The sequence below is a fragment of the Ambystoma mexicanum genome, chromosome 9 (genome assembly GCF_040938575.1).
Source record: "Ambystoma mexicanum isolate Mex_15411 chromosome 9, UKY_AmexF1_1, whole genome shotgun sequence".
In the NCBI taxonomy this organism is placed as follows: Eukaryota; Metazoa; Chordata; class Amphibia; order Caudata; family Ambystomatidae; genus Ambystoma; species Ambystoma mexicanum.
Window position 1 is genome coordinate 1,343,000,229 of NC_090931.1, and position 25,564 is coordinate 1,343,025,792.

Below are 25,564 nucleotides of genomic sequence, written 5' to 3' on the forward strand. Positions count from 1 at the left end.
AGAATTGGGTGGGAAAAATAACTGAACCATACTCGTCAGGCGGACTGGCGGCCCCTCACTTTGAATTATATTATTATGTGTCCCAGGCCCAGTTCTCCAAGTATTGGTATTCCAGGGAGGGCGGCCCACCGCATGTTGATGTAGAGGAACTCGCCACCTCTCCCACGAACATACAGGGCCTCATTCCGAGTATGGCGGTATGGGATAGCGGCCACCGGTAACGAGACCGGTGGCGGTGATCCCTTACCGCCATACTCCGAGTTCCCTTTGCACCCTCGCCCTTAACGCCTGCTTTGAGCAGGTGTTAAAGTCGAGGGCGCAAAGGGGCCTCCAAGCCAATAACGGTGACCGTAATGAACGGTCACCGTTATTTGCATCTTCCCCATTCCCATTGAGCCCTATGGGGCTCATTTGGGAATGGGGAAGAGCCTTGGTGAATGGGGAATTACCGCCCCGCCAACCTTGGAATGGGGCGGTAATTCCGCCATCCACCAAGGCGCTGCCGGTCCGGGTACGGCGTCAACCAAGGCGTTCATAGCGCCATTGGTTAGCGCCGTACTCGGAATGAGGCCCACAGTCTGTAATCTTTGATGTCCACTATAGGGATTCGTGTGATTTCAACCTGGTTAGTTGTACTGTCGGTGCCTGAAGGGCAATATTTAAGAGATTGGGATTGTCGACCCTATATAACCCGGAGGTTTCCCTCTGGAACTACCCTGGCATCCCCCCGACACATGATGTTTGTCTGCGATCAGCCTGGGACCCTGGAGACGAGATGCGCCTGGGAGATATGTTTATTGAGGGGAAATTTGCAACTCTCCAGCAGATAACTGGCGCGTTCGGCAGGGGCCCACTTAGGGTACTGCAGTACTATCGTATGAGATCGGCTTTCCAAAAACACTGGGCATCTTTCCCTGATGAACCCCCTACGCACCCCTGCGTTCAAATGATCACGGCCGGGGGCCGCTTGAAGGTGTCCAGCCTATATGCCATAGTACAGACACACTCACCAACGGCCAATCTGAACAGAGATAAATGGGAGAGAGATCTCCAGATCCCTCTAGATGATAAAACTTGGGGCAGGTACTGCTCTCTCACCAAGAAAGTTTCCTTAAATGCTGGACTGCGAGTAATCCAGTTTAAAATTCTCAATAGGTTGCACTACACCCCGGCCAAGATAGCCAAGTTCGCTGCTGATGCTCCAAGTCAATGCCCCAAATGCAAAAAACGGATTATGCTGGCTCGTTCCACATGTACTGGAGCTGCCCGGTGGTGGCTGGGTTCTGGAGGGAGGTGGCAGATGTACTTGATGAAATTACACAAATTCCCCTGGTGTGGACTCCACAGAAATACTTATTTGGGGATATAGGAAAGTGCTCCGAAAAAATCAGAAGACTGTTTAATGTCACATGTGCAGTGGCCAAAAAATGTATTCTGCAACAATGGAAAAACCCTGCACCGCCCACTGTGAAGCAGTTCCTCCGTGAGCTGGTCTATGTAAACGAGGCTGAAGAACAGTTTGTCCTTACACGCCCTTCCGTGAGCAGGCCTAAGGACATTTGGGGACTCCTCAGAATGTTTCTTTGCAATATGATCCCCGATGATGACAGTGATGTTTAGACCCGATTCCCCTGGTGGATTCGGGCTATATGTACTGCTATTTTCTTTGCTTTTTTCTGGTTTTCTCTATTTTCGTCTCATTTTGATTGTAATTTGTACGATGATGCTGTTGTCTTTCCGGACGACTAATAAAAAGAGCTTTAAAAAAAAAACAGAAAATTTCGAAGGGGGGGGTACCTCAGGCTGCAAGAGCAGCTCACAGGAGTCTAAATTGATAGGTTCCATCTCTATGCTCGACTGATCCACTACTGGGTTAGCGTGTATAACCTCATTTATTAAAATGCACATGTTTTTGTTGAGGGGCTATGATGTCAGTAGGGAGCTCGTTTGGGGCATTTTACAACCACACCATTAATTTCTGCTTGTATGAGGAGCTTGCCGTTTCTCTATATGTTTGTCAATCAGCCGGTTATTAAGAGTATGAGATCAGTTTGTGCTGCTAATTTATTGTCTAACGTTTCATACAGTTTCGCTAGAGCCATCAGAGCAGTATTCATTGCTCCCAACGTAACTTCGGCAAGAGCCGCAGATTGGGGTTTGCAGGTTCCCAATATACGTGGGGTGGGGTGGGGTTCACATAAGAACCTGAGGAGTCTAATGAAATCCTACACAGTATGGGTGATTGAGATAAATCATGTCGATAAGGTGGGGCAGCTTTACCCAACTGATTCATAGCATGTGTATCTGGTACTAGAACAACATCAGTCGCCAAACCCTCCAAAGGAACGCTCCCTGCAGCTGCTTCAGATTCTAATTCCAATGCATTCATTTTCCTTGTTGTTTTACATATAACCGGTGTGGGGCGGACTACCCGAGAGCCACCGTTGATGCTGTGCTCTCCCATTTCACGAACGTGGATTTGGGCCACAATCATATGTAGCACAGGCTTAGGTGAGGGTGTTTCCAGATCAGATCCACCTACATTTGCCTTAACTGGCTGCATCTGGTTACGATTATTAAGGATGTGGCAACTGCCGTCAGTGTATCTGAAAAGTTAGTAAAATCAATCAATAATTCTTTATCTTTAGCCTAAGTCCATGCCAACGGAGCCGCAACGGCTGCATGGCTGTATCGTACTACAGAAAATCCTGATTATCAGTTAATGATTTAGTCCGGTTACGACTCAATCGCCGGCTGTATCAGATTAAAGGATTCCCTCTCCTTTAGACTGTTTGCTGATACAATCGCCGGGCAAAAAAGATTGAGTTTAAGATGAATTACTGTATTTAGCATGTAAATGTAGCTCATAACAACAAGATGTCGGCTGTCTACTTAGAATGCATGTTACATACACCAGCAAAGAATAATTTACCGGCAGGTGTAAACTATGAGCTCAGCCCTAGCACCCGGCACCCACCAGCCCAACTGCGTAACTGCACTCACAATGCACTCGGCAAATTTGAGCTGCCCGTTTTTATAGGCAGTTGATATGGGGGGCGGAGCCAGTACGTTTCTCCAGCAAAAGCTTTGAATTAGTTCAATAAAGAGTCCACCAAGTACAGGAATAGGCTCTAAAGTATAAACATAAAAGCACACGTCAGATCTGTTGGTGGCCAGTGGAAAAGATCTTAAAGGAATAGTGCGCTCAAATATATTATTGTCCCGAGCATTTGGGCATGTGGTTTTAAGCATACGTTGATCGATCGTAAAATCATTTCCTATGCACCTTACCGTAGTTTTCCTCACTTTTACACATGCAAAATCAGGCAGCAGGGTGCGGCCATCTTGTGCAGATCTTATCCATTTATCCATCGCCCTAAGGTGAACTGCCCTGGCGGCACAAAATCATATCCCCCGCCCCTGAAGCGGACATCAATAGAGGCGTATGGCCCATTTCACAACGCCAATGCATGTCTCGTGTCAACGTTCTCTGCGCTCCAAGTAAACACTTGTCTCCATGGAAATGGCAGGACGCCTCTCCTCAATAAGTATAAACAGACCGCTTCTAATCAGACAACATCAGAGTTGCTTTTTCAAGCGTTTCACTGTTTTATTTTGTGTATCCTGTGACTCGTTTCTGCTCTGTTCAGCTATCTTCGTTGCTCGTAGCCTGTGCGAACAGATACTAGTACTATCATTACTATCTATGTTTATTTTGACGTATGATGGCAGCAATACAGCCCTACCAGTACGAGCCGGAGTATTACGAGGCGGAATTAGTCGAAAGAGAAAGATGTGGAAACGATGGGCTTCAGACAACAGTTGGGAGGACGAATCACTGATCAAGAGTCTAATCGCATGGACGACATTTCCACCTGGTGTACCTGCAATTGGTGCGAGGTCATGCCAACCGAGGAGAACTGCTGCTGCAGAGAAAACTCTGGATGCTCGGCCTACATATTGGAAGAAGACACACCACTGATAGGCGTTACCGAGCTGCATGTCTTCAGGGCAGCCTGCCTCACAAGGTCCTGTTGAGAATTAAGATGGTGCTTATGCATGAACTTCATGCAACAGTTTGCCCTCGCAATCCAAGTAACGAGTAAGTGTACTCTAGATCTGATATCACTTAGGCCACTGAAATTTCATGCTTGTCTCCTATAATGTCATAACTTTGATCCATCACTGGCAAATGAATGTAGTCTTGCAATTATATACATGACTCGCGATTTGGGGAAATCATAGTCATTTTATGTGTCTTTCACGTACAACCAAGAAACAATATTTCTCTCTGCCCCAAACGTTACAGAATGCATAGCTGTTCACTTTTGTAATGTGTCTACACTTTAAAGCACAAGTTGATTGATCTATGAAGTAACATTTGTAATGGCAACTATGCCATAGGACACAAGATTGCATTTTCAACGAAGGTTTGATACACTTATGTTAATTTAAATACAGTTTGTATCTTTCTCTTCCACAGGTGGTACAGGCGGGTGGCCTATCGTGCATGGTGGCTTCATGGGAGGCTCGGATACAGCGTTCGACGAGTAATGCATGCATGTGTCGTTGGTGCCATTAGAGCCACATTCCCCAGTAACAACGGTCAGTGCAGGGGATTTTCCCACACTGTGTTGCAACCCGAAATATACAATGTGTAGTACATTTGTGCCATCAACATCAGTCACAAAATCAAATACAATTGAACTTTTATGAATAGTTTCACTTTCTCATTGAATCAAAGACACGCTCACTTGTCCTGGCAGGGCGGGAACGGCCAAGGTGCCAAACAGCATGTACACTTCAAAGGTATATTACGCGCAGGGCCCATTGTACACATGGCTTCCCCAGACCCACCATCTCCAGGCATGCTCCCGTGAAGCAGACCGCGCCCCCCGTGCATGCCTCTTTGCCATCCACTCTCCCCCTCCCCCTACACCCCAGTATCAATGGCAGTTCGCACCTGTGGCCGTGCCCTCCCAAAGGGGCTGACAGGGCACGGCCTGCTGACGTATGCTTAAAACCACATGCCTGAATGATCGGGACAATAATATTTTTGATCGCACTATTCCTTTAAGAATGCACGCTATCAGCAGCATACCGTCCAGGTACGAGAGTTCCTCCTGCATAACTGCACTCCACAATGCACTCAGCAAATGCGTTCATCTTGTTTTTAAAAGCAGTTGGTATTGGGGGCGGGAGGGGTGGAGCCAGCACATTTCTCCAGTGAAAGCTTTGAATTAGTTCAATGCAGAGTCCACAATGTAGAGGAATGGGCTTGTCCACGTACAAGAGTTCCTCCTGCGTAACTGCACTCCACAATGCACTTGTCAAATGCGTGCAAAACTTTTTTTTTAATCGAGCAAGAACAGAATTGAGATTAACCTCTTGCCAGTGACCACATACTGTTGTTTTTAGAAAAGGTAGCAGACGCCCCTCTCTAGAAAGAACATGGCATGATAACCGATTCTGTGGTTTTTTCCCCACTTTGAGAGTCCGCAGCCATCGCTTTTTGCTCACTGTACCTTTCACAGATGGGAAATATATATTTGCATATCAAGTCTTTGTCCCGCCCACATGGGCAGTCCAGCACCAAAATGCTATGTCAATTCCGTTCTGAACAAGAGTACCTAAAGCAACCCCATACACGTGTTTAAGCCTTGTTGGAGCTCATCAGTGAGGTGGAGCTGTGCCTCTGAGCACAGTGAGCAGGGATCCACGTATGGGTCCCCTAGGTAACTTAGGGTGACCAATCCCAAGTTCCTGACATGGACTAATCGCATCAGCATTCCTGTCTCGATCCAGGTCCTGTTGGGTAAAGCACTGCTTTTTGTGGATGCTGCATGCCCAGCAGTTCTCCTCTGACTGCAGCGTGACCTGCAGTGTTTCTATTCTCCCACTCTGGTCAGCAGCTCGGCTCCACCAAACCAGGCCGAGGTTGGACACATCTTCCAAACAGCAGCAGCCGCCATATTGACTTGGTCTCTGGTCTTTGAATCTCACGTGCACAGGTGTACTTCGAAAACAACTAGAGCCCTCATTGAGTTTGGGGCTGATTTCATCCCACATTGCTCTTTTCCTTCTGCTCGTCCCAGTATTTGAATAATTGCAAGAAAAGGAGGTCATTGTTGTCAGGCGATGTAGCTTATTTGTAAAATCACTTCCACCAGTTCTCAACAATATATCAGTTCTACATGATAAATAATTAGAAATGGAAAAGGCCGTCTTGGATCGTCCACATTTTAGAACAGGGATGGAAGCCTGATCGACAGAGCTTTGGGGGTGTAGATGTATGGAAATAGGCCACATGGGCATTGGGTATAAAGGGGTCATCTTCACAGCAAATGGGGGATACCATGTCTCATCCAATGAAGCCATGACATCTCCCCGGAGGCTGTCTCCTCCCATGTGATCCTCCCTCATAGCCGCCCCCAGAGCCAGGATCAGGTAACGGATGCTGTCTCCTGGCCACATGGGAGGAGGTTACCACTGGGAAATTAGCGATGACTCCATTGGATTTATCACAAAAGCCAACACGGACTGTACAAATGGAGCAGAAAGATACAGAAAAAGTCAGATCTTTATTGCCTGGCCAAACTTCAATTGTTAATCTCAAAAATAAATGCCCAACAAGGGGAGTTTGAAAAGGCACAGGTAGGGAAAACCAGAGCATCTGAATGAGTTGATCATGCCCTAATCGTTAAAGTGTGATGTGTGGATGGTAAGGGCTGATCCTAACCACAAGTATGTGCCTATAATGTGTAAGAAAACACATTCAAGTAGTCCCTTGACTAAACCAGAACAGTGCAGGAAATGAAAGCCTTGTGTAAGATGAGCACTGTCACCACTTGTCCATAGGATTTGCAATGTCAGTCGATGCAACTTCTTGAGGTCATTCTTTGGGGTCCCAGATCCAGTTGCAGTAGTGCAGCCTAGCAGAGAATGTCCTATATACTGTATCAATTCCAACATAAACATTTGATTTGCAATAACCCCCCACTGACAATAGACTTGCTTTCGCGCCATCCATAGGCCAAAAACAGTATCCAATGAGAATACAATTACAGAGAATGCTATAACAGAGAAAAAAACATCATTATTTTTAAAAATTAGATGTGTGTGGGGTAAGGTGGTAAAATGGGTGGGAATGGGGTTGGTTTAAGCTCAGAGAAACAGGGGGTTTGTGGGGCAACCCCCCCTAACCCCAAAAAACGACGCCGAAAATTTTCCGAAGCAGCACAGCTGTGGACATTACCTGTCATAGATATGGAATATGTCGGAGGACCCAATCCCCTCGAAACAATATTTATTCTCTGTTAAGGTTTTTGCAGAAAAAGCATTCTCTGTAATCACATAGGACCGCCAAATACTGTTCGAGGCAGCAACACTGGTCTGATTTGAACAGTTAAGAATATTTTGACAATATTTTGTTGTCCCTTCAGCCCCACATCAAAGACGGATCCATTTATAAAATATAATAACTGGTGGCTGATCACATTTGTCTGCCACAGCCTCTAAAGAACACACAGTTCCTGCTTGGCAAGATGTTTCACCTAGCTCTCACTTCCAATGAATATCAACTCGACATACTTAAATGTAGTCACACTTTCTAGAATAGTTTTCAAATCAAAGGAGCCTTTAGGTTTACTCCTTAAGAAGCTTTTATCGAGGATTCCTTTGGCAGATGGCTCAAGAAAACACTCCAATGCTCAAGGACAGTTCAAGGGTTTATTGAACTCTCAAGGGGTCCTTATGGCTGTACATCTCATCTAGAAGCACCCCATTCCTAACCCAGATGTCCTTAATACCAGGTTAGTAGTTACTGATCGTTTCTCCCCCCAATATACTACAAGCTAAGATAGCTACAGTGATGACCTTTAGGCGGACTGCCTGGTCCGCCTAGACTCTCTGTGCCTTCCTAACTGTCGGTACACTGTCCAATGGTTAGTGTTCTACCGGGATAAGGAATTGTGTCTTGCAGTCACACGCTGCTCAAGTCTGGCCCCCTTCTGCCACGCTCTTTCTTTCCTCTACAGCCTCTCAACTCTCACTATATCTCCCTCCTACACCCAATGCTACTCTCCGCCTCTTCCTCTTCCGTTCCTGCATTGTTCCTCGCTCCATCCAGGCCTCGACTCCATTCTTTTATGTTTAATCCTCTCACTTCTAAATTCTGCTCCACACTACAACTGAGCACCTGGAGATTGCCCATAGGGTGGTAGGGGTGTGGGGTATAAATCAACATAACTACTCAATCCTACTCCTTTCACTTATGCACATGCATTTCACTGTCACTCCATAACACTATCCCACCTGCCACACTATCATGCACACTCTCAATCCAATACCTCACTTGTTCACATCGTGGGTTCACCGCACTCCATCAATGGTGGCTCTGGTTTCATCCCTTTCTAGTTCTCGTCAGGAGGGCTTGGGCAGCCATTCCACCAAGTTGGTATGTCTGTGCAGCCACCGGCCAATGTGAAGAGGGATTGTGAAAAAATTATAAGTTACTCACCATAGTGACTAACATACTGTTAGTCCATAGTCCCCTTTCCTCAATACTGTATGGACGTCCCTTGCGAGGGACGGGAGACGGAACCTTTTTCACCAGAAAAAACTTCCCCTTTAAATTTAGAGGCACGCAGGGGTGTGGCCCTGGGGGCATGTACTGCCCTGACTCCGCCCTCCAGCACCATACCTCAGTCCCCTTTGACGCATCAACAATAGATTTAACATTGCCTAATGACACCAGTATTATTAGGGGGAGGATGGTGAGACTTATGGCAGAAAGGGGACTATGGACTAAGAGTAAGTTAGTCACTACGGTGTACGAATGTAGCCCCAGGGTGGAGAGGAGACCCTCCTTAGCAAATAGGTTCCGGAGAACCGCCTGTCCGAAAGCCGCATCTGACCTGGAGACGGCATCCAAACAGTAATGCTTGCAGAAAGCCGAGGGAGTGGCCCACGTGTCCGCCCTGCTTATGACATGCCAAGTGACATGGCGCTGGAATGCGATGGCCGTTGCCTTGGCCCGGACTGCGTGGGCGTGAATGTTAGCCGGGAGCGGCTTGTGCTAGCCCTCGTAAGATTCCTTGATGGCCAAGACCATCCAGCGGGATATAGAGCCCTTGCAGGCTTGCTAGCCTGGCACCTCCGAAAGTGACAAACAGGGCGTGTGACTTGCGGAAGCCCTTCGTCCGGTCCAGGTAGAATTTCAGGGCACGCACGACATCCAGGCAGTGCAGAACTCTCTGCGCCTCGTCCTTAGGATCAGCGAAAAATGTAGGAAGGACTATTTCCTCGTTGAAGTGGAATGCTGATGGTACTTTAGGTAGAAACGCTTGGTGTGTCCGAAGGACCACCTTGTCCTTGTGAAAGGTAGTATATGGTTCCGAGGTGACCAGCGCCTGGATCTCGCTGACTCTGCGAGCAGAGATGAGGCCGACTAGTAAGGCCGTCTTAATGGTGACCAGCCTGATGTCCACGGATGCCATTGGCTCAAATGGTTTGTGCGCCAGGGCACCCAAGACTATGTTAAAGGTCCCACACAGGGTGTGGCCTCTTGATGGGCGGGTAGAGCCTTGCTAGCCCCGTCAAAAGTCTCTTGACAATCGGATTGGAGGAGAAGAGCCTCCCCCCTCCGAGTTCCCATAGGCCCCAATGGCTGCGAGGTAAGAGCAGCAGGTATCCACCTGCAAGCCTGAGTGGGCAAGGTGCACCAAGAAGGACAGCACGTCGTCCAAAGTACATGCCAGGGGATTGATCTGCTTGGAGTCTGCCCAGTGTCAGAACCTGTTCCATTTACTTTTATAATGGACCTTGGTAGCCTTGCACCCTGTATGATCTCCAGATTTTCCTCGGAGAAGCTGAGATGCCCCATCGTTACCTGCTCAGGAACCACGCAGTGAGCGCTAATTTCTGTGGGGCGGGGTGGATGACCCTGCCCCCCCTGCTGGAACAGCAGATGTGCTGGACCCATCGGAAGGTGAATGGGAGGCATCTCCGAGAGGGTGATCAGCTCCGAGAACCATGGCCTCGCCGGCCACCATGGAGCTATTAGAATGATGTTGAGCCGGTGAGACTCCTTGATCTTACAGATCACTATGAATCAGCGGAGTGGGCGGGAAGGTGTACGCGGTCATGCCATTCCACTGAATATGGAATGTGTCGCCCAGGGAACCGGTGGCTTGTCCCTGCCAGGAGGCGAACTCCAGGCACTTCTTGTTGTGCCAAGTGGCAAAGAGGTCCACCTGAGGGGAGACCCAATCTGTTGAATAGCTCCTGAGGTACGAGGTCGTTTAGCTGCCACTCTTAGTTGTCCCCTCTCAACCTCCTGAGCCTGTCCGCCTCCAGGTTGGATTCCCGCAGAAGGTGCAATGCAGTGAGGTAGATGTTTTCCAGGGCCCATTCCCACATGCCGATTGCCAATCGGCACTGGGGGGAGGGGATCTGGTGCCTCCCTGCTTGTTGACATACAACATGCTGGTCGAGTTGTCTGTCCGGATGAAGACAACCTTGCCATTGAGCAGTGGAAGGAAAGCTCTGACCGGCAGCCAGATGGCGTTCAGCTCTAGCCAATTGATGTGGTACTCCTGTCGGGTCCAGGTTCCGTGGACTGAGAGATTGTCCAGGGTGGTTCCCCAGCCCTCCAGCGAGGAGTCCGTGGTGATGGTGACCTGCGGGGTGGGAGGCCGAAAGGGCTTGGCCATCCGTAGGTTGCAGTCCCTGGACCACCATATGAGGTCTGGGTGGAGAGATGGAGGAACGTTGATCATCTCAGATTGAGATCCCCGCTCCTGGTTCCATAATGCCGCGAAGTGCAGCTGTATCCTCCTCCTCCTGAGTCTCCTGTGGGGGACGGCTAGTAGAACCGCTGCCAAGAGACCCAGGAGATGCTGCTACCACCAGGCTGAGGTCACTTCTCTGCTGAGGAAGTGAGTAGTGGCCCTCTTGATGGCTGTGATCTTGTCCTCCAACGGAAACACCTTTTCGGAGCACGTGTCGCAGATGAGGCCCAAGAAGGTCAGAGTCTGTGTGGGCTGTAGCTGCGACTTCTTGAGCGAAAAGCCCAGATTGTGCAGTGTGTTCATAAGAGCCTGGGAAGAGTGGTGAACCGCTTCTGGAGATGTAGCCCTGACGAGCCAGTCGTCGAGGTATGGGTAGATGTGGAGTCCCTGAGCCCGGAGGAGGGCAGCCACCTAATTCATAAGCCTGGTAAATACCCTGGGGACCGAATTGAGGCCAAAAGGAAGGACCTTGTACTGGAAATGGTAGTCCATAATCCTGAACCGGAGGAACGATTGAGCTGCCAAATCGGGACGTGTAGATAAGCGTCCTTCTGATCCAGCGAGCACATACAGTCTCCAACCTGCACAGTGTCGCCGCAATAAAAGCTGGCGTAACCATCTGGAATTTTTGTAGGGGTAAGGAGAGGTTGAGGGTAGAAAGGTCAAGCACAACTTTCGGGCCCGCCTGGTTTTTATTCTGAATGGCAAAAATCCAGGAGTAAAAGCCCAAGCCTCACTGGGAGGCCTGGAACTTCCTCCACGACCTGAATGAGAACGAGCCACTGAATCTCTGCCAAAACAGCTGCTGTCCCAACTTGAGGGAGTGGAGGGGAGGAGGGAGGAGAGGCAGGGATGGGTAGACGGTACTCCGTGGATACTACACAGAGGATCCAGGGGTCCGCAAACTTCTGGTGCCAGAAATGTGCGTGGAGAGCAAGCATGCCCCCCCACCAAAGGCACGTGGACCCGGAGGGGCGTGTCATGCCTTCTTTCCCTCTAAGGCTGTTGCGGAGGAGGGGGACTGGGAAAAGCCCTTACTACCCGCTCCCCAACTCCCCCCACCCCCTTTTTGTTGTTTGCGTTGATGCCGAGCCGGCGAGCGGTCAGGCTGCCTGGACCTTCGATATTGGAAGCCGCAGAACCCTCCATATGTACAACCCTTGTCGGAGCGCTGCTGTGACTGGGTGTACGATTTGGCCGTGGTCTTGGTCAGGATGAATAAAGACTTGGCCGTTTGCGAGCTGCTGTTCTTCATGTCCAGCTCTTCATCCGTGGTGAAGTGGAAGAGGTCTCCCCCCCCCCGAACGGTAGATCTGGTATACGTTCCTGGACGTGTGGGTTAAATTTAATAGCCCGGAGCCAGACTGATTTTCTCATGTCCGTGGCGATGCAAATGGCCCAGCCAGAGGTATCAATGTGGGCCACGGTGGATTCCATGTCGTCTTGTGCCACCATTTTGGCCTCTGCCAAGCCCGCCTTAATACGTGATTGGCTCTGCACTGGAAGTTCTGGGAGAAAGTCGGCAATTTAGCGCCAAAGCCTCTGGTTGGCAGCTGCCAGCATGGCATCAGCATTGGCTTGACACAGATGTAAGGATGCGTTGGAATACAGCTTCTTCCCATATGCCCCCAAGATCTTCTCCTCCTTGCCTAACAGCGCCGTCGAGGAGGTAGCTGATGACGACTGTGGTTTGGAGTATAGTGATGCTGCGACTATCGCCGAGGATGGGCAGACAAGAGTGTATCCCACTCCATCTGCCTGTACTTCGCGTCCAGCCGTCGATTGACCGGCTGGACCGAGTGGGGCTTGAGCCAACCCTTCTTGGCCAAGGCGACTGTCAGTCTGCATAGGGATTCCCCTTTAAGCAGAGGGGCATCGCGTGAGGACTTCAGCAAGGATCCCCCTCTGCTGGTTTCTCTACCTCGGGTTGAGGAAGGCCCAAGTACTCTGCCAGACCAGCAAGACATTTGTGGAAGGACTTGGCTGATGAGGGTGTGTCAGGGTCCTCCTTGTCATCAGTGTCCACCTGAGGGTCCGGAGGATCGTGTAGCGGAGGAGGAGTGTTGGAAGCAGGAGGCTGAGGTACGGAGACTGATGCCAGAGGCTGCGGCGGAGGCTGGTGAGCAACTGCCTGCGCAACAGGCCGAGGGGCCAGAGCAGGCGGCAGAGTCTGCGCCGGGGCCGGAGGCGGCCGCATTTGTGGTGCCGCTAGAATAGTTGGGAGGATTCCCCCATCTGAGGAGATCTCATGAACCCGAGGAATCTTTTGAAGAAACTGTCCTCATAGGCTAAAGAGGTGGTAGGTGATATAGATGGGGCTGCGGGAGGGTGCTGGGGCCGCTGCGTACTGTGCCAATATGAACGCACAGAGAATTGAGTCAACCTCAATGAAGGATAGGCCATAGGCCATGTACCTGGTTGATGCCAGTCCCACCTTGACACTTGCTCTTGGCTGAAATCCTGTGTCTGGTGTGGCGTTGGGCGGGTGCTGAAGTCCGACACAGCGGCCATCTTGTTGAGCTGCCTTCCACGTGCCTGCATCGTGTCGTTCGGCTCGCTGGGTCCAGCCTCCTCCAGGACTCTTGGGTGTGGATCATGAGGCCTACCGTGCTCCTCGGCCCGATAGGCGGTATGCCCTCGGCCCGTGGGCCAGTAGAGCTGCGTGTAGGTGCCCCCTTGGCCATCTTGCCGGTATAAGGGCGTGGCCTGTCGGGAGAGAACCCAGTAAAATAACCTTCTGGTCCCTTGCCACTTTCACCAGGAGGATCCGTGGATACCTCGGCCTGGAGGCCGGTAGCTGAGGTAGCCTTGGTGCTCGTGTCGGTAAAAGAACCTGAGAGGTCCCTCCCGCGCGGGCGAGTCCCTGGGAAGGAGTCTCCCTTGCGGAGTGCAACTGAGAATAGAGGCCCTACCTTGGGCCTGGATCGCTGGTAAACTAAGTCCTTAAAGTCCTCTGGAGGCGACTTCTGGGAGAGTTCCCTCAACCTGGCTAGTCTGTTCTCCAGAGACCTGGAGGACAATGCGTTGCACAGTGAACAAGCTTGCCAACCATGGTCTGGGCCAAGGCAACGTAGGCAGAAAGCGTGAGGGTCTGAAGTTGGAAAAAGCCTGTCACAAGCTGGGCACCTGCTAAACCTGTTGGCCGTCGACATGCGCTAGAGAGGAGAGTGACGGCTGAGGACTGAGTATCTGTAATCAAAAAGACAGAAGAAGTATCCGTGCGTGGAATTACATGGCCGAAGCCAAACCCAGGAGCGCTGGTGAATTCGGCCCGTTCCCTATGATGCGGAAAAGGGAACTAGGTTGTGGAGCCGGAGGGCGGAGTCAGGGCAGCGCATGCTCCCAGTGCTGCACCCCTGCGCGCCTCTAAATTTAAAGGGGAAGAAGGTTTTTCTGGTGAAAAAGGTTCCGTCTCCCGTCCCTCGCAAGGGACGTCCATACAGTATGGAGGAAAGGGGACAGGACGTAAGAGTACAAGGTCACAGCCCACAGGGCAGATGTCTGAGGTGAAAATACAGTGATGGATAAGAGCAAGTTTTCTGGCAGGAGGGAATGTCCCTATAGCCCATTTTGAAACTGACAGGAAACTGACAGGAGAAAAGTGCATGCTGAAACTTGAAGGCAAAGCAGAGAGAAAAGAAGGTGATTGAAAAGCGAGTTCCTGGATACATTTCATCAAAAGGCAGAGCAGAAACTCTGCATTCAGCAGAAACTAGAAGTCAAAGTTCCCAACAGCTTTTGATCAAGAAACTGGGAAGAGAAGATTGGGAAACTTAAATCAAACGTTCCTCAGTACATTTGTTAAAAGGAATGAAAGGAAAGGCAATGAAGCCTGGAACTCTAGTTTCTATCGTTTTCTGAGAAAAAACAGGGCAAGGCAGGGAACAGTGAAAAGTGAAAACCGAGCCCTTACAAGATATTAAAAAAAAGGGACGGAACTGTGGCAGCCAGGGAGAGTACCAAACCACCCCATAATTCATTGTTGAACCATACATTGGCCAGCTCTTTTTCAGAAATCCCCACAGCAGAAAAAGTATAAATTGCTTTTTGGCTGTTTTGATGATATTTGCATTTTTTCTTATGCATAGGGAATACTTGAATTAGCTTGGGCATTGGCTACCACCTCTCTATGCATAAGTCATAACGTGCTTTGTAAATACAGGAATCCAAAGCCGATATTAAAACTATTTATACACTTGACAAGAATTTTTACAAACGTTGTTGGGAGTCACGATTGTGGCTCATTGAGGCACTTCGAGAGGGATTATTTAATGGAATAATAATAAATTCCATCCTGATAACATCACACTATTATTTGTGCTAAACAAAAAAGTCCGAGTCAACACCACCTATTTAAAAGCACGTATCAGAATCTTGTAAGTATGAACAATTTGGTAACTAATTGCAATTTTTTGAAACTCTTAGAGAGCGAAAATGATGAAAACGCCTGCTCTGTTTTTAAGAAAAAGGAGTTTTATTACACTAGCAAAATGCAAAGACGGCAGTCTGCTGCTAATAAACGAATGATCGATTGTAAAAAAAACATGCCACAAGCCTGTCAAATTAAGAAAACAATTTAACTTCGAATTAACCGCGGCTATGCGCATTTCTGAAAAAGGCAGCCCGCTGGGAACAGTAATGGAAAACACCAACTACTTTCAGTGGGTTGGAGTTTACATTCACACAAAGATACAGCAAAACAAACATGCATTGTACAGGTTTTTCATCAACAGAATTGCTATTTTTAATCCTTACGTATGCTGCTGATGCAATTTTGCTGTTTCTTTCTCAAAATCTTGAAGCTGATTAGGGATAAAGAAGTATTCAGAGAGGTAGCCTGGCATGTGCTCCAAATGGCTGTAGTCTCCCAGCTCCGCTAAAACAGGATATAAAAGTGTTCAGTTAAACTTTCAGACAACAAACGGGACAAACATTTCATGCCTCATCCTGTCCAGCCCACTTGACTAGTCTTCCCCAAAGGTAGATCATTATATCACGGGAACAGGATCATAAAGTGCATGGCGGGTGAAGTGCACCATATAAAATTATTTTCAATGCAAAACGAATTAGTAATTCATAGAGCTATGGAAAACTCCTTCCCCCATATACTAAGCAAAATATTCATGGGTTGCGTCTTAATTTGCATTTAGAAAGACCTCTCAATGTGCCAGGGACATTCAAATTGCCTTTCCTATAGTAGAGGTTGTGGGATACCTTTAAGGAGTTTTGAAAAACAACCAGAGATAAATCAGACGTCGGTTTTCACAATATGAAAACCCTTGGGCCTCAGTATCAGTGCTTAGATTCAACAACCGAATTAACATCTATAGGCATATCCCCTTTTGTGATAGTCTAGTGGTATCCACTATATTTTGGATGTGGACTATGGGTCTCATGCGATTCTTATGACTAATGCGATTCTTCTCGACTATATGAATTCTTTATAAAAACATGATTTGTTTGTAAACATATGCTTTTCACTTTTGTAAAGGTTTGTTTGTACCACACATATATGTATGTTAGATTATTTTACCTAGGAATGTGTATGATCAATTTCCAGCTTTTGTGTTGCTAGCTTCGGTGGTTTTGTACTAATAAATCAACTGTTTTATAATTTGTTACATCAGGGGATTGTCTATTTGGGCAGGGTTTTGGGTTATGCCATTGCCATACCTACTAGAGACAATATCTTTCTGATACACAGACAGTAATAGGTGTACGCAGAAGTGTTACTGAGTGACCAAATATATTGGGCTAGTCCAGGAGAAATGTTGTGTTCACCAGTTTTTTGTCCCTGCTCTCCTGGAGAAACAGGGTACCATGGTGTTATCCAAAAAAATATAAAGGGATAGCAGGGTGTTACTTCATTCCCAATCAACATTATCAAAGACACAACAGGATTGGCAAGGTCTTTTTCGGAACATCTGCAGATGTTTTTGCAAAGAAAGACCGCAGACAATAAAAAGGACCCGAGGATGCCCTACCTCTGCTTGACCTCACAACTAAATGTCAAATTATTTTTCTTTAAGTGATTACTTTTGTGCGCATATTTACCATGTGTGCATATTTACCATGCGTGTAAGTGACTAACAGGGTAAGTCAATTTGTGAGCATGGGTAGTTACTGAGCGATAATCTCGGAAAGTGTGGAGAGTATTTCTACCTCTCCAAATACTGCAATTCTTCACAAATTAGTATAAAAAGTACACCTTGAGGTACCTTTCTCAAATACATCGTCTAAAAAGAAAAACAAAAGGTTTTACAGAGGGCTCATAAAACAATGGCAAGACTTCAAAGGTCTGCCACAAACTAGTATAAATCCTCGTTTGCAAAGAACAATGCATGGATGAACCAAAACAAAGCATTGTATGCTCGGATGTGGTTGAGGTTATTCTTTTGTACAGAGGCAAACACTGGTGAGGTAATGCATAAAATGTTTTTGCCACTGAAAAAAACTACAATTAAAATGTGTTACAAAGAACAAACATCTATTATCATAACTCATGTGGCTTGCAAAACATTGAAACATTAAACAATATTTTAAACAGAATCATGGCAACGTGCCATAAAACATATCAAGAAGAGTGCATGTGCTACTAAAATTAAGTAATTCAGGGGCCATCAGAACACGTCTCTAATGCTTTGTCAGAACAACTGCATCAGAACTGCAGCACCACAGAGTATGAAGATTTCTTTGCTGCTTGCCATCAACATTATGTTGCCCCGAGAACAGAGCTGTGACAATGCTTACCCATAAGCAGCCCTACAGATAGGTAGAGTATCAGCCACTTTCGCTACCTAATTGTAGGCCCCCAGTCCCCTCCCCAAAAGTAATATGCCAAAAAATAAAACACAGGTGCTATTTTTGGATCATTATTAACAGAGCAAGTGGCACTGTAAGGAGCACTAGTACCATTAGTGCATAATCTGAAGAACTTTAAGAGGAAAGAACAAGTTACTCTCTTACCTGGTAACGTTCTTTCGATGGGATGGTCCAACGACGTATTCCATATCTTTGACAGTAATCACCACAGCTGTGCTGCTTCGGAACATTTTCAGCATCTGTGTCCTAGGTCGATGACGTCGATGCGCCGTCCCCGAGGACCTCCTCTGACGGCCGACGTCACCCGATGTGATAAGTAGGACGCACAACGCCCGTAGCCTCAGTTGTAGTTTTTCCCCCCAGAACGTGTGCCACCAGTCTTCTGCCAGTCAGACACACAAGGCCTTGCGGAAACGTAAGCTGCAATCGCATAAAAAATTCTGCAGCGGGGAAGGTAGGGAGGGAGCGATATGGAATACGTCGTTAGACCATCCTATCGAAAGAACGTTACCAGGTAAGAGAGTAACTTGTTCTTCGAGGGGATTGGGTCCTCCGACGTATTCCATATCTTTGACAGACTCCCAAAGCAGTACCAAAGCAAGGAGGTGGGAAAAGAATTTGGAACACAAATTTAGCATGCCCAATCAAATTGCGGAATAAAGGACTGCCTTGCCAAAGGCCAGATCCCGTCCTCAGATGGAATCGAGGGAGTAGTGACGTACAAAAGTATGTACAGAAGCCCAGGTGGCTGCATCACAGAAGTTACGAATAGGAACACCCCCCTGTAGGGCAGTAGATGCAGCCATACCCCTGGTAGAATGAGCCCACAAGCCAGCCGGTGGGTCCTTACCCGCCAAGCGGTAACACTCGGAGATAGCCAAAATAATCCAACAAGACAAAGTCTGTTTCGTCACAGCTTGTCCCAAACGCTTTCCAGCGTAACAAATGAAGAGTTGATCGTCCACTCTGACCCGAGACATGCGTGAAATATAAAAGCTCAACGCTCTCCTAGGATCAAGCCTATGGAGCCTCTCCTCTTCCTTACCAGGATGTGGTGGAGGATAGAATGCCGGAACAACCACCTTCTGGCCCAAATGAAATTCCGAAACCACCTTCGGAAGAAAGGAAGGACGAACTCGAAGGACAACCCTGTCCTTATGAAACACAGCGAAGGGTGGCTTAATTGAAAGTGCCTGTAACTCACTCACTCTGCGAGCGGAAGTAACAGCAACCAAACACACAGTTTTAAGAGTTAACAGTCTCAAAGGGCAAGAATGCAAAGGCACAAACGGAGCACCCATAAGAAACTTAAGAACAAGGTTCAAATCCCAACCGGGCACCAGAAAAGGTGACGGAGGGAACACATTAGTGAGCCCTTTCAAAAACTGAGAAATTAAAAGGAATCTTAAAATAGGAACATTCTTCAGACGAGCGCTTAAATATGGACAGCGCCGCCAGGTAACCTTTAATGGTACCCACTTGCAAGCCCCTGTGGGCCAAAGAAAGCAAAAAAGACAGAGCCATGGGAATGTCACATTCAAAATGATCCACATTCTTAGCTCTGCACCAGTCGCAGAATTTACGGCAACGGTACAGAGACTTTGTTGCCGGTCGTCTGGCCGAGAGCAACAACTCTAACACGTCTTCAGGGAGGTCCCAATCCTTATACCTCAACCTTTCAGAAGCCAAGCGTGAAGGTTGAGGGATCTGACCTCTGGATGGAGAACCTGAACCCCCTCCCGTGAGAGCAGATCGCCTTGGTAGGGAAGACGACGTAGAGGGCAGATGGACAAGTCGAGAAGGTCCGGGTACCACGTCCTCTGGGCCCACGCCGGAGCAACGAGGATCATCCGGGAACCGAACCTCCGTAACCTCTGCAGTACTTGCGGGATGACGGGGACTGGAGGAAACGCGTACAGCAGTGGGAACGACCACTCCACCACAAACTTGTGGTTTGTGGTGGAGTGGTCCTCCAAAAGGCTCCTTTTGGAGGAAATTCCCGCGAGCAGAACTTTTCGCACTTCCAGTTGACACTGGAGGCGAAGAGATCCACTTGAGGGGTTCCCCAAAGGGCGACGATCTCCAAGAGAATCTCCTGAGCCAGCTCCCACTTGTGAGAGATCGTGCTCTGCCTGCTCAGAGCGTCAACCGTCTCGTTGTTGTCTCCGGCCAGATGAACAGCCGAGATCGAAACTTCCTGCTGGATGGCCCAGAACTCGAGCTGCATCGCCTCCCTGCAAAGAGGAAGTGACCCTGCCCCCCCCCTTTATGTTGAGATAGTGCATGGCCATCGTGTTGTCCGTCAGGATCAGGACACTCTTTCATCGCACAGTCGGCAGAAAAGCCTTCAGGGCTAGCCTGACAGCCCTCAGCTCCAACAGATTGATATGGAGTCTGGACTCCGACGGAGACCAACGACCGCTGACTGTCAACTCGTTGGCATGAGCTCCCCACCCCGTGAGGGATGCGTCCGTCACGATCGTCACCTCCGGCCAGGGAAGCCAAAATGGAGCCCCCTTCATCAGATTGCCTTTGACGGCCCACCACAGAAGGTCCTGGACGACCGAGGGCGGCACCTGAACAAGGTCCGACATCCTGCAGGAAGATTGCGACCACTGCGTCTTGAGTGCCCACTGCAAAGATCACATCCGCAGACGAGCCTCTGGCACCAGCAGGATGCCATGAGGCCGAGCAACCTCAAGAACTCAAACGCCGGGAAGGTCTGGGAGAGTTGAAACTTGTACACCATCTGTTGAATGTGAAGAGCCCTCACCTGGGGAGGAAAACAGCCCCTGGGATGTGTCGAGCACTGCTCCGATGTACTAGAGCCGCTGTGTTGGCATCAAATGGGACTTCTTTAAATTGAGGGAGAAGCCCAGCTTGTGAAGGGAGTGGCAGGTGACAGACAGATGATCCAGGACTTGCTGCTCGGAAGAGCTCCCCCTGATGAACCAAACGTTCAGGTAGGGGTAGACGTGAATCCCCCCTTTCCTGAGATGCGCTGCCACCACCACCATGAGCTTGGTGAAAACCCTCAGGGCGGAGGTCAATCCGAACGGCAGGACCCGAAACTGAAAGTGCGAGTCGCCAACCGCGAACCTCAGGTACTTCTTGTGCTTGGGATGGATCGGCACATGGAAGTAAGCATCCTTGAGGTCGAGAGACACCAACCAGTCCTGAAGTTGAAGGGCCTGGAGGACTTGAGAGAGAGTGACCATCTTCAACCTTTTCTTCCTTAGGAGTTTGTTCAAAACGCGCAAGTCTATGATGGGCCTCAATCCCCCGTCTTTCTTCAAAATCAAAAAATAAGGGGAATACCATCCCTTGTTCCTCTCCACTACAGGCACCAGCTCTATGGCGCTTTTCTCCAGCAGGGATTGAATTTCCTGCGCAAGGAGCGGATCCGGACTCTTCAAAGAGAGGTTCCCAGGTGGATTGTCGTGAGGCCTCTGCCGAAAGGGAAGACAGTAGCCGTGGGTTATGATCTCCAGAACCCACACATCTGAAGTAATGGCACGCCACTCTACAAGATGCTGCGCCAGCCTTCCCCCAAACGGCGAACCATGGGACATGGCCTCATGACTGAGTGGTAGCGGCTGCGGCGTTGCCTGAGGGCAAAGAGGCAACTGCCCAAGCTGCTTTGGCACCTTGAGTACCCTGTTTTCCACCTCTGGTAGTCCTACTGTGGCCTCTTCGACTGACAGCTCCTCTCGCTTTACTGAAGGATGAGTAATAACGAAAGGAACCTCCCCTCCATTGTTGTCCCCTAGGACACAAAGGCGGTGGTTGTCGAACTGCAGCGCCCACCGACTTCGCTGCAGCTTTGGAGGTCTGCAACCTCTCAAGGCTCTCGTCAGCCTTGCTGCCAAAAAGATGTTCACCGTCAAAGGGCATGTTGAGGAGCCGGGACTGTACATCAGGAGCGAACCCCGACTTCCGCAACCATGCAAACTTGCGTATTACGGTGCTTGCAGCGATGGACCGGCTGACACAATCTGCCATGTCCAAACCCGACTGAACGGCCTCACACGTGGCATCCTTACCATCCTGGACCATAGCAAGGAAACCATCCCGTTCATCCCCTTCGGGAATATGTTGAGCCGCTAATGCAACACAGTTCCACAGAGTGTGTGTGAAACGAGACAAGGCACATACGGAGTTGGGCACCTGAAGCGCCATACCCCCTGAAGAAAACACTTTCTTCGCCCAGCCATCAAAACGTTTGTCGTCCCTATCCGGGAGGATGGTAGGATACAACGCCTGCTTTGCCGGGGCCGTAGCCGCCTGCACCACCAAACTCTCCGGAGTTGGGTGCCTGGACAAGTAGCAGGGGTCGCTACTGGCTGGACGGTATTTTCGCGACAATGACTTGCCCACTGCCGGGAGACCTGGAGCAGTCCAAGCCGCCGCCACCCTTCTCTGCAGAGCCATATGAAACGGCAGTACCAGGTCAGTGGGGGGGACCAAGATCGATGATGTCCGTAAGATCATCCTGAACAAACTCCCCTGGGGGAGCCGACCATCCCAAGTCCTCGGTGACCCGAGACATAAGGCGCCGGTACGAAGAATCGGCATGAGTGCCAGACTGAGGCCTACAAAACTCCACCTCCAGAGAGGTGTCCAGTCAACTGGCATCATGCAGTGACTTCCTCAGGTCTTCAAATTGGCTATGGCCCGAGATAAGCTCATCTGGCACCCTATCCGGAACCAAGCCCTCATCAGAGCCATCTTCAACCTCTGAAATGTACTCCAGGCGGTGAGAGGAAGGCACCTGGGGACCAAAGCTATGCCTGACCTTAGCCAGAGCCTTTCTAGGGGCTTCCCCGTGCCACGGGCCCCTCCGACACCAGCGCCTCGAAAGGCGTCCAGGGCTCCGAACGAATCGGCGCCGGCATCGAAAGAATAGGCATCGACGTCAGCCGCAGCGCCGCCAGCATCGACGGCGTCGACACAGGCCTCGAAGCCAGAGCTCCGAGCGTGTCCTTCGACAAACTAGGTGCCGACAGCGTCGATGACCCCCTCAGAGGCGGAGTCTCGAGAGATGCCATCGACGACCTCGGCACCACAGGCGTCGACGTCTTCCTCGAAGACTGCACAGGATCACGCTGTCTCGAGCGCGTCGAGGACCGGGACCTGGAACGGGCATGGCGAGAACGGTTACCCTTGTCCGAGCGGGACCTCTCCTGTGAACCGTGCCGACCACCCGAGCCCGAAGGTGTGCGAGCGGTGTCTCTCGACCGATCACGACCGACCCCACTCAGAGGCGCGGATGGACCGGTGCCCTGCGATTTTCGAGAATCGCTAACATCTTCCCGAAGGAAGCCCATTCCTCCGGTGTCGCTTGTATGGTGGGATAAGCGACTCGCCGACGGGCGGAGTTCTCAGAAGAGGACGGGGAAGGTGACCGATGCCGGCGCTTCTGGGAATGCCTTGAAGATGCAGAGGAGTGGCGAGACCGACTCCTAGGAGACCCACTGGACCTCCGACGATGACACGGAGAGTCGCCTCTCGATTGATCCGTCGAAAGCCCCGCAGACCTCGACTTCCGGGGCTTAGACACACTACCTACCGACAACAACTTCTTGCGCTCCCGCAAGGCCTTGGCCGTGAGCGACTGGCAGTCGACCTGTCGTGGGCCTCCCCAAGGCACCAAAGGCAGGCGTCGTGCGAGTCTGCTACCAACATCTTGGACCCACAGTCCCTGTATTTTTTGAAGCCCGGACGCGGGGTTGAAGATGAGTTAGACATCGTCACGAACAGGCTTTTTTACAAAACCGAACAGGTTCAAAGAACTAAGAAGATTACAACAGAAACTCCAAAGAATCGAGGCGTACCGAGATTCACGAAGCAAACACGTTCGCGGAAAAAACGGAACTGAGGCTAGAGGCGTCGTGCGTCCTACTTATCACATCGGGTGACGTCGGCCATCGGAGGAGGTCCTCGGGGACGGCACATCGACGTAGGACGCAGAAAATTTCCCGAAGCAGCACAGCTGTGGTGATTACTGTCAAAGATATGGAATACGTCGGAGGACTCAATCCCCTCGAAATGCATCTTTTACACACATTAATTACTAAGCAGAAAGAAGTATGAATTTACAAAATATATTTGTGCTAGATTTGAAATATATCTGCACTCGCCCTAAAAGGTTCTGCTGACAATGTGAATTACTTCACTGCCTAAAAAGAACAGGTTACTTACCAACTGGTAACATTCTTACGACTGGATGTTCCTCCAACGCATTCCACATCTTTGACATGTAATGTCCACAGCTGTGCACTTCGGAAACTTTTTCGGCAGAGGGCGTCCTGCATCGAAGCGTCGGGTCCTTTTCCCTCGAGGGCCTCCGTCGAGGACAACATCACAGGATGTTATAAATAGGACGCACGGCGCCCGTAGACTCAGTTTAAGTTTTTTCCCCCAGAAGGTGACACACCAGTCTGATGTCTGCTGGACTGCATTTAGCCTTGCGGAAACGGCAGCTGCAATCACATAGGAAATTCTCCTGAGGGGCAGGCTGGGAGGGCAATGTGGAATGCGTTGGAGGAACATCCAGTCGAAAGAACGTTACCAGTTGGTAAGTAACTTGTTCTTCGAATGGATTGTGTCCCCCAACGCATTCCACATCTTTGACAGACTCCCAAAGCAGTACCAGAAAATGGAGGAGGGAAAAGAATTTAGAATACCCAATTAGATTGCGGAATAAAGAACCGCCTTCCCAAAGGCCATATCCTGACCATGGATTGTATCCAGGGAATAATGTTTTACAAATGTATGGATTGAAGCCCAAGTAGCGGCATCACAAATATTCCTAATAGGATCACCCCGCTGGAGGGCGGTGGAAGTAGCCACGCCCCTAGTGGAATGAGCTCTCAACCCTTCAGGAGGGTCTTTACCCGCCAACCGGTAACACTGCGTAATGGTAAGGATAATCCACTTGGACAAGGTCTGTTTGGTAACAGCCTGGCCCAATCGGTCTCCAGCATATCCTACAAAGAGTTGATCGTCCCCTCTGACCCTGGACATCCTAGAAATGTAAATGCCAAGAGCTCGCCTAGGATCTAACCGATGGTGACGCTCCTCTTCCTTACACAGGATGAGGAGAGTAGAAAGATGGAAGAACCACCTTCTCATTCAAATGATATTCAGAGACTACCTTAGGTAGAAAAGAAGGACGTACTCACAGTACAACCCTGGTTCAAATGGAGCACCCATGAGAAATCTCAAAACCAAATTCAAATCCCAAACCGGCACCTGGAAAGGGGACGGTGGGAATACATTAGTCAGTCCTTTAAGAAACTGAGAAATCAAAGGAATCTTAAAGTAAGAGCATTCTTCAGACGAGCGCTTAAAGATACAGCGTTGCCAGGTAACTTTTAATGGTACCCACTTGAAGGCCCCTGTGGGCCAAAGAAAGCAAGAAAGACAAAACCATAGGAATGGAGCACTGAAAAGGATCAATATTGTGATCCCAGCACCATTCGCAGAACTTACGCCAACGGCAACGGTACAGGGATTTTGTTGCAGGCCGCCTGGCCGAAAGCAACACCTCCATCACGTCATCCGGGAGGTCCCAATCCTTATACCTCAACATTTCAGATACCAAGCGTGAAGGTTGAGAGTCTTGACCTCTGGATGGAGGACCTGAATCCCTCCCCCCCCCCAGCAGATCCTCTCGGTGGGGGAAGACTGCGTGGAGGGCAGACAGACATTTCCAGAAGATCTGGGTAACACACTCTCCTGGCCCAATCCGGAGCAATGAGGATCATGTGGGAACTGAACCTTCGTATCCTCCGCAACACTTGAGGAATGACGGGACTGGAGGAAACACGTACAGCAGTGGAAATGACCAATCTACCACAAACGCATCTCCCAAGGCTCCTCTTGGAGGAAGCCTCTCGCACTTCCGGTTGACACTGGTGGTGAAGAGATCCACTTGCGGGGTTCCCCAA

The 25,564-nt window shown here is 49.5% G+C and overlaps 1 protein-coding gene across 2 annotated transcripts in view; it reads right to left on the bottom strand.

Moving 5' to 3' along the window:
- PTPN4 (protein tyrosine phosphatase non-receptor type 4) overlaps positions 1-25,564 on the bottom strand; it is a 2,055,941-nt gene that overhangs the window by 1,682,509 nt on the left and 347,868 nt on the right. For both annotated transcript variants that reach the window (XM_069616750.1, XM_069616749.1), the window contains one exon: positions 15,546-15,666. In XM_069616750.1, the coding sequence (XP_069472851.1) occupies positions 15,546-15,634 (89 nt within the window). In that variant the 5' untranslated portion in view covers positions 15,635-15,666. The remainder of the gene's footprint in view (positions 1-15,545; positions 15,667-25,564) is intronic.